The 9006-nt window shown below is 35.5% G+C and overlaps 2 protein-coding genes across 4 annotated transcripts in view; one reads left to right on the top strand and one right to left on the bottom strand.

The window, feature by feature from the left end:
• LOC129786719 (glutamate-rich protein 2) overlaps positions 1 to 9006 on the top strand; it is an 871459-nt gene that overhangs the window by 421677 nt on the left and 440776 nt on the right. The window lies entirely within an intron of this gene.
• Positions 1768 to 8684, bottom strand: LOC129786677 (cellular tumor antigen p53). Of its 3 annotated transcripts, none has more exons than XM_055821848.1 (8): positions 8477 to 8684; positions 5486 to 5550; positions 5351 to 5404; positions 5150 to 5290; positions 4803 to 5076; positions 4469 to 4712; positions 3965 to 4392; positions 1768 to 2778 (listed from the first exon to the last, which is right to left on the bottom strand). In XM_055821848.1, exons 2-8 carry the CDS (start codon positions 5540 to 5542, stop codon positions 2744 to 2746), a joined length of 1233 nt encoding a protein of 410 aa, XP_055677823.1. In that variant the 5' UTR covers positions 5543 to 5550; positions 8477 to 8684; the 3' UTR covers positions 1768 to 2743. The 3 variants fall into 3 exon arrangements, with proteins under 3 accessions (XP_055677823.1, XP_055677825.1, XP_055677824.1); XM_055821850.1 differs by having other exon boundaries at positions 5150 to 5236; positions 8477 to 8654; XM_055821849.1 differs by having other exon boundaries at positions 8538 to 8647.

Genomic DNA, 9006 nt, shown 5'->3' with positions numbered 1-9006 from the left:
TCCAAATGCCCCATTACCTCCCAACATGGATCCAAAACTCTTTATTTTAGCTGTGTTTCTTTCAGACACAGCTTTTGTGTACCGAGCAAAATCGAAAGTCGTCAGATCGGGCTCAAACTTGGGATGAGCACGAATTAGGGTCCCCACATTCCAAAAAACGTATGCGCCAAAAATAAGATTTTTTCCGTCCGTCCGGCCATAGTACAACGCTAAATTGCAAGAGAAAGGTAATAGATAGAGACTTGCGGTAAACGGCAAAGTTTAAATATCGACCGGAAGACATCCGATTATGAGGTCAAATCCACCCCCCCTCCCCTCCGTCCGCCATTTTGAATAACCTCAAAATTTTGTTTTGCTGATATCTCAGCCCCTATTATAGCTAAAAATCTGAACTTTTTATATGTTATATGTTATATGGGGCATCAAGACCTTTCCAACGATACATCATTTTAGAAAATCGGTCAAGCTGTTTAGCCAATATGGCCGCCACAATTTTTCATCGAAAATCGACCATACCTCGAAAACGGCTTGACCGATTTTGATCAACCCGGGGTCAAATGAAAGATCTCAACAAACCCTACAACTTTCTAGAACATCCGAAGTTTCAAAAGTGACCGCTAGGAGGCCAAAAATCAAAAACAAAATTTTAGATGAGTTTTCGATGAATATCTCGAAAGCGCCATTATCGATTTGCTTCATTTTTTGATATATTATAGCTTACTATAACATCTATTTATAAAAAAAAATTAAAAAAACTTATGTCGCCAATTTGAAAATATTGAGTTCAAACTTTGACATGTCTTATCTCGGGTTCTACAAATCCGATCTTGATCAACTCAAGCGCAAATGAAAGGTTTCGTGAAACCCTACAAATGTCTAGAACATTGCAACTTCGAGAAATGACCGCGAGAGGCGCTACAGTCAAAATCAAAATTTTCGAAAATTTCGAACTCGAATATTTCGAAAATTCCATTATCGATTTACTTCATATTTTAATATGTTATAGTTGAGGTGATGACCTTTCCAACGATAGCTCAAACTCGAAAATCTATGGAGCCGTTCCCGAGATATGGCGTTTTAAAGATTCCTTGGGGGATGACTTTTCAACTTTTCTCGACTTTGCGAGTATTTAAATTAATTTGCGTTATAGTTTGCTCTCACAAAATTGGTACACTGAAAGAAACACAGCTCTCGTAAGCTTGGTCAGCTTACCAGTACATTTTTTTTACATAGGTGCGGGGAGCAATTGAAAGTAAGGCATGAAAAGAAACAAAACTTTACGGACTTGCTAATGGAACAATAATTTTTGTCTCTCAGACGACACTGACCTTTTTTTTTTCATTTAATAATATTTCTTTGGCCTACGAAATCATCTCATGGGGCGTACTTCAAATTTGTCGGCGATGTGGAGACAAAAAGGGCGAACCATGGAGAGGGTCACGATCATTGAGAGATCATGAGGAGTACGCCATTCTGGCGGGGGCAAAATGTGTGAGCTTCAAGTGCTCTTGTTGAGGCAATAAAATCCCCAATCTTGACACTTTCTGCACATAACATTGTAATATGTAGAAGGTTGGACACTTGAAAATCTTGGCATTGGACTCAAGATGTACTTCCCCTCTCCTCCCCACCCCCTCAGGCAGCAGCACGCGTATTCTCTTCGGGAAGAGATGCACTTGAGAGCATCTCTCAAAAGATGTGGTTTATGGATGCAAAAGAAGGCAACGAGGACAGGGTCATGAAGACAAATTCCATTCATCATTTCTCTTGTTATGTATAAAGATATATTTCTTCTTTTCATACTTTTTTGCAATAATGTCTTTATGAAACTTAATAAAATAACTTTATTTTAAACACAAAAAACATTGGGTGGCACCAAAATCCCGCATTCCATCTATCTCCACTCATTTATTCTTGTTGGAAATGTTTTGTGACTTTTTTTTTCAATTTCTCTTTGAATTTCTTTTTGATATTTTACAAATTATTTTACAATAATTCTCCTGAGAACTTCCTTTTAGTTTAAAGAAATTCTTTTTTGTACTTCTTTGGAATTTTTTTCAATCAAAAATGAAAATTTTGAATGAAAAATATTTTCTTCCAACGAGATTTTCCACCCAAATGTCTTCACAAATCATCATCATCATCATCAAAAGAATCATTAAGTAAAGTGAGAAGATAATGTTTTCTCACTCCCAACGACAACCTCACTTTGCTTCACTTAAAACTAATTACAAAAAAAAGTACATCTGATTGTATCTTATCAATAGATAAATCACAATGTACGACAAAAAATAAGAAAAATATTTGCAAAAAAAACATTGCGTTCCACAGCTCATCATCATGTTGGGGGCACTACTGATTGTCTTACAATTTAAAATAATATTGTAATAATAATTAATTCTTTAACTTTAATACAGAAACTTTGATGTAAATGTAGAATAAATCTCTCAATGAATTCATTCGCATTCCGTCACTTTTGCTCATTCTTTAATGATTTTCTTTTATAATTCATTAGCAATACTTTTGTATTTATTTTCTTGTTCTTGTTGTCAATCTATTTATAAAAGTACCTTCAATACGAAGGTACTTTACAAAGATGCTTAAGTAGTTATAATAAAGGGAACCTTGTCAGTAGCTGAAAATAACTACATATAATATAAATAAAAATTGTCAGTAGTGCCCATTTGTAAAAAAAAATAGTTTAAAGTTTTATCTTAAGTTTCTATGTTGATAGATGGCAGTTTTAGTTATTATGCTCATTGCCCGGAGGAAGAGATTCTGCAAAAAATAAATCAATAAGCTGTATTAAAAGAATGTTTATGGGAAGTAATTAAAAAGTATTTTTTTTTTTATTCTTTAATAGAATTATTCAATAAATTTTAATTTAATTCATAATTTTTAAAATTCCTAATAAAATATTTTCCTTATTAATTTATTTTATTCAAGAAAAAAAATTTTTCTATAGAGTTTTCAATTAGGGAAAATCAATAAATATTTGTCTAAAAAATATAAGCCACACCCCTATTTTAATTACTTTTTATTTGAAACATATTATATGCTTCAGTGCTTCAAGTGATGATCATTAATCTTAAAAACTAAGAAACGTCATCGATTGAAACACTGACACATATGTTTCATACATTTTTTGGGAAAATGAGGAATAAAAGTGTGGCGCCCTGAATAGGGGGGGCACCACAAGAGGCTCTAGTCAACTCCCCCAGTAACCTCCACCCTCGTCCTCGAAACTAAACTGCAGAGCACTTTGAGCTAGCAGCCATCCCCGCACAAGGCTGAGCTCCGACTAACTCTCTCTACACTCATCAGCACTCTTTGCTACTCTCTCATCTAATTACTTTCTCAGTGCTCTCCTACATTCTCTTGAGTATTCTCGTATTCTCTCTCACCTATTTGAGGGTTTGTAACCTGGGGGCAGAAGCCGTTGCCAAGGGAAGGGCAGCCGTTACAGTTACCGCCAATCTAAGGGTACTCACTCTATGAGCTAGGTTAATATTCGCTGGATAGTGAGTCGGGTGCTACAAAAGGAAGTTAGAAATTCAGTTTGAGCCGTTTGAGCATAACTTCCTTTCTTCTTACTAAAAATCTCTCCCAATAAATTTTTAAAAAATCTTTTATACTATTTCTTTGAATCAAATTTTCATAAAATTATAATTTATTTTAAAGCAAAATTAGGAACACAGAAAAGAGGCTATTCAAGCACTTTAATGTTTCTTCGATGATTCTTTTTGCTATGAAACATTGTTTGAAATGTTTTGAAACAAAGGCACAAAATGGGCGTCATCGATCATTCTTTTTAACATTCTATGGGTAATCTTTGCATGCTTTTATCTTTATGATAACAGCGGAAAATGAGGAGTTTCTTTGGTGATTTCTTATCTTTATTTGATGCCTTAATAGACTCCTTTCCCCCAAAAAGAAACCAAAATTAAACAGAAAAAATACTCACGCTGCAATTTCTTGATATTCTTCATGAACTTCCCGTAACGCGGTGCATTATCGGGATCATCCACCATCTTCCCTGCTAATTCATTGCGTGCAAAATGAAGAACATTGCACATTGATTCACAATCTGGCATAATAATCTTGCAGGCAATGCCAGATGTGAGAGATTCTGCACTGGAAACTCTCTCACATTGAACCTGATTTGTCGGCAATGTTTCCTCCACGTCGTGATGCTCACTCTTTACTTGCCCATTGAAGGCTGCTGCTGCACTCTCCGGAACAGTACGGCAAACCTTCTTGCTGCTCGATGGGGTTGATGGTGTTGAAGATTTGCGCTTCTTCTTCTCCGGAAGGGATTCCTCTTTATCCTTATCCCTTCGTGGCACTGTGCAAATCTTCAAGTTTATGGTCTTTTGACCATACATGTTGCCTCTGGGAGGAGATTCAACGAAACGTCGTTATTTCTTTCATGTTCTCTCTTACAGCGAATATCACGAGATACACTCACCGTTCATCCTCAAGTGTGAGGAACAAAACAGTCGCCCTGCGATTCATGCCAGATGGACAGGAATTCTGACACACGAACAGCATATCAACAGATGCCAAAACTTTATCATTATTCTCACATTTTTGCTGCGGTGTCAGCGGGAAGATCAATGCAAGACGATCGCGGAACTTTTTACCATTTTCCGCACCAACATACGTTACATTGTCATGCGGACACTTGATAACATGACACTCCTGTCCAGGTGCTGGGACCACAGGAAATAATAAAAAGAAAGAAACGATAAATCCCTTGACGAGAACTTCCCAAAAAAAAGAAAAGATTCTTTAACTCTTACTCTCAACTTTGCCATTTTGGACTTTGTGATTATTACAGCGAACAACGGGTTCGTACTGACAATCCGGGTAGACCATCATTGTCCGCAGGAACATCTTCCCGTAGAGCTTGGTATTGTAAAGAACATCAAGCTTCAGCAATGAACTGGGCTTAATGAAAATTTTGTTCAGTTCCGCTGAATAAGTCGAAGTGGAGTTGTTCTTTGACGTTGGTACGAACACCTCAAAGCCACTATCCCCGGACACATCGTTGAGTGTAGGGAACTGATCCCAATGCTTTGAAGAGAAGCAAATCAAATTGGAATTTAAAAAAAAAGCCCAAAATCACGTTAAAAACGAGAAAATTAACCTCTGGCTCAGGCTTCACATCGTTGTAGGCTATAGCAGCCAAGTCAGCATTAAGAGGAAGATGCTGCCCATCATTTTGATCCATAATCTGGGATAATGTGGCAATTTCCTGACTATCAGTTCCCCTCAAAATGCTATCAATCTGAAAATATTCTCCAGTCGAGTGGAAATTTTCGTAGATATTTCCACATTGTTCACTTACGCAATGAAATGTCTCCTGGCTGTTCAAACCACCAACCAAAAGGAGATCCTCCGTCTGTAATTATTTTATTTTATTTGCATCGATAAACGTACTTTGGCAGAGAAAACAAAAATACTAATTTACTAATTTACTCACATTGACATCACACAGTGAAGTCGTATTCCTATTTTCCTCCCACTGGTTGTCCACCATCGCTAAAACTAAATATTTTAGCGAAAAAAAAGTCCGTAAGATTGCTTATCTATCTATAGTTTTGATAAAATTCTAATTTTCGATACTGGGAAAGCTTAAGCGGAACTAACTAAATGGAGCTACAGGAATCATGCAGATTAGGTAAGACAGTGGGTGAAATTCATCTGAGAGTCTTAAGATTTTTTAAAAGTATTCCTAAAATTTTTTAGAGTTTCTAAAGATTTTTTTTTATTATTTTCTCAAGATTTTTTAAGTATTCTTAAGCGAAATTTAAGATTTCTTAAGTTAGGCTGAATTGGGCTAAATGCATAATTTTTTAAAAAGATTTTTACGAATTTCTATGCCCGAAGACGATCAGAAAAAGTTTTCAAACAATATGCATTTAGCTTGATTTAGCCTGACTTAATAAATCTTAACTTTCGGCTAATTAGTGAATTTCACCCAGTAATAGAAATTAAAATTCGAAAGCTAATCTATTAGAATATTCTTAAAATATGTTTTATACAAATAATATGGACAATAAAACTGAAAGAATCAAGCTGTTCTATGAGATCTAGCAACAGAAAAGCCAGGTATTCGAGTTTAGAATAAAATCTAGATCAACCAGCAAGAAAATATTCCTAACCCTGAAAAGTCTTGCAGAAAATCACGATAGGAATAAAATTAAGAAAAAGCTCTAATTTTCATAAAACATAAGAAAAAGGTTTTAATTGAATTTTATTATCAAGTAATTTAAATCCACACATACCTTTTATGTCGATTTTTATTTATTTTCATTAAGAAAGTTCTTCAAAATTAATTAAGACGTTTTTGATGTTTAGACAAGTTTGTATTTCAAAAAAAAAAAAAATCAAAATTCTAAAAAAAATATTCTTTATTGTGTAAATTACTTTACAGACCTGAAGAAGGGGAATAATTTTTTAGAAAAGGATTAAAGTCATTGTTTGATTCCCATGCAAATGCAAACCTAATTCTGTAATAGAATTACTATTTAAAAGAAATTTATTAAGATTGCATGGATATAACGTTAATACATAATCTAGTTCGTTTGAAACTGATCTAGAATTCGTTTTTTTATTGAATTTCTATTCAAACTTAAATCTTTGCCTTGTTCTTAACGTCAGTCCAGATCAGGCCTAAATCTTAAAATTAACAAAGTCAATGAATTAAAAAAAAAAACAAACTGTTTTATCACTCTGATTTAATTAAAAAATATTTTAAGCTTTATAAATAATTTAAAGAATATTTTTAAATGAAAAGCCTTAAAAGCCTTAGTTAATAATATCTCCATCTTAAATTAATTGAGTCTTATATCAGAAACATGGATAAAACATAAAAACTTTAAGATTAAAATAAAGAATTCCATCTTTTCCAATTAAGTTAACCTGCTGGCCGCCAAGACCTTGGAGCTTCCTTAGAGCGCCAAGGTGGGGTCGTTGAACGACCCCAAGAAGGAAGTCGATTTTCTCATAAACCATACAACCGGGAACTGTCGGGTCACTACCTTTAGACTCCTTATATAGTCCTCTTGCCACTTGCATCACAAATTCGCCACCCGGAAACACGCAGAAGAAGATATTAGGGAAAAACATTTTTCACTCATTTTTCACACTTTCTTTGTGAGAAATTTGCCACGAAGTTGACCGCAACTGCTATTTTTTTTTCACTACTTCCCCACATTCCCCTCACTTCCCGCACCGTGATAAATGGCAATATTTCTCGAATATTCTTTATTGTTTTGCACATTTATATGCTTCTAATTATGTTTTATGTTGTTTATGTTACTTATTCGCGATAATTCTGACACTGAGATGGTAAAGTGAAAAAGTAAACACAACCCTTCAACCCCCTTCAACCATATGATTTATGATGTGACTAACTTCATTCTAAGAAATTTTCCGCAGCATGGCCGTTACACAAATTTTTGAATTCCCTTCTTCTACATTTTCCTTAATAACTTTTCTTGTGGTGGACGGATTGAGCTGAAATTTTTACACAACCTCCTCAGATAACCAAAGAACTTATTTCCAAAAGATGGGAATGGTATCTTTTATATTTATTAAGTTATAACACGAAATATAGGGCTGGGGTCATTCAACGACCCCGCTTGGCGGCCTAGAGGTTAATTAAGCAGGAATCAGACACCTGGCAGAAGATCTCAAAACTCTCAACTACTTCCTCCAGGTCCAAAGGATATTCAAAAACACAAATAATGAAGACCGTATACAGGTAAAGGTAAAATTTGAGACAAAACACCACAAGATCTACTACGATCACCTTGCGAGAGAATAACAATAGCTGTGAATCCTTGAACTTGATCATCGCTTCTCATTCTTCCCTCTGAAGATCATCTTCTCCTAAAGATGCTCCCAAATTCAATTCTTCCCGAAAGAAAAATCAATCTTGCTCACGATACTGCCCCAAAGGTTCATTTTAAGGCCCTTTAATTGCCCCAAAAAGGGTTAACCACCCCTGGAAAAGGAGAATGGCTCCAGTGGAAGAGAAAATTCCACGACTGGAGGCTGGAAAGTTGCAAACGCCGAAAGAATATGACATCATCTTTTTTGCAGCTTTTCCGGGTGAACGCCAGAAGCAAATAATGCTATTTATGGTGTTAAAGGGCCTGAAGGTATTGATTTATGGCCTCAAAATACCAATTGGAAGTCAAATTGGACAGAAAAGTGCGTTCTTCTGCAGCTTAACCTCAACTTCTTTTGTAAGCCAATTTACCTCAATTTTGCCCAAAATACCCCATCCCGCATCCTATTTATTGTTCCAACAGCTAAGCAGGATATTGCAGAAGGTACAGAAAGTACAGATATTGTGGCTAATTGGGATTTCCGGGAGGTACGTGCAAAAAATACGGCAAGTGCGTATGAAAAGCAAACAAACCAAATGGTGGCACAGGAGCCGGAAAGAAAACATGCAAAATACCTGGCTATCTGTTGTGGAAGTTGCGGAATTTCTTTTCGATCCAGCGCATCCGATTGAGTACCTGAGTTTATGCTAGCAGGATCGCACGCAGCTGTTGCAGATTCTCCGTATTTTCGCCCGCAAAATCGCGTCCATGAAAAAACACCAACAATCCAATACTTCTAACCACTTTCTGCGCGAATCCGGCAGGTGGCGATTCCGTCGGCAAGGTGCGTATATTTTGACCATTTTGGCGGTTTTGGCGCTTTACGCTGTGACAGTTTGCGCGCTTTTTTGGCTTTTTTTTAGGTTAGCTTTGTTTGTTTTCTTTTCAAATTCAATTTATGATTTTTTTTTAGGCCTTGTGGCTTGAAAAGGCTGGGGCCGTAAAGCTTTAAAATAAAAAAAAAAAAAAAATTATGATTTTTTTCGATATTTTCTTGTAAAAAATATCTCAAAAAATATCTCTCTATTATATCTAAATAAAAGAATTCTTCACAGATTTCAGATTTATGTTAATCCATTTGCCAAATGTATCTTAAGTTTTACAA

The sequence above is a fragment of the Lutzomyia longipalpis genome, chromosome 1 (assembly GCF_024334085.1).
Source record: "Lutzomyia longipalpis isolate SR_M1_2022 chromosome 1, ASM2433408v1".
In the NCBI taxonomy this organism is placed as follows: domain Eukaryota; kingdom Metazoa; phylum Arthropoda; class Insecta; order Diptera; family Psychodidae; genus Lutzomyia; species Lutzomyia longipalpis.
This window is presented reverse-complemented; position numbering and strand designations above follow the sequence as displayed.

Excerpts from the sequence above, each read along its gene's own strand:
- LOC129786677 (XM_055821848.1), bottom strand. The coding sequence starts at position 5,542 with ATGGTGGACAACCAGTGGGAGGAAAATAGGAATACGACTTCACTGTGT. Across the intron at positions 5,405-5,485 it reads CTTCACTGTGTGATGTCAAT|ACGGAGGATCTCCTTTTGGT; the intron begins GTGAGTAAATTA and ends AAATAATTACAG. Across the intron at positions 5,291-5,350 it reads GCCAGGAGACATTTCATTGC|ATTGATAGCATTTTGAGGGG; the intron begins GTAAGTGAACAA and ends GAATATTTTCAG.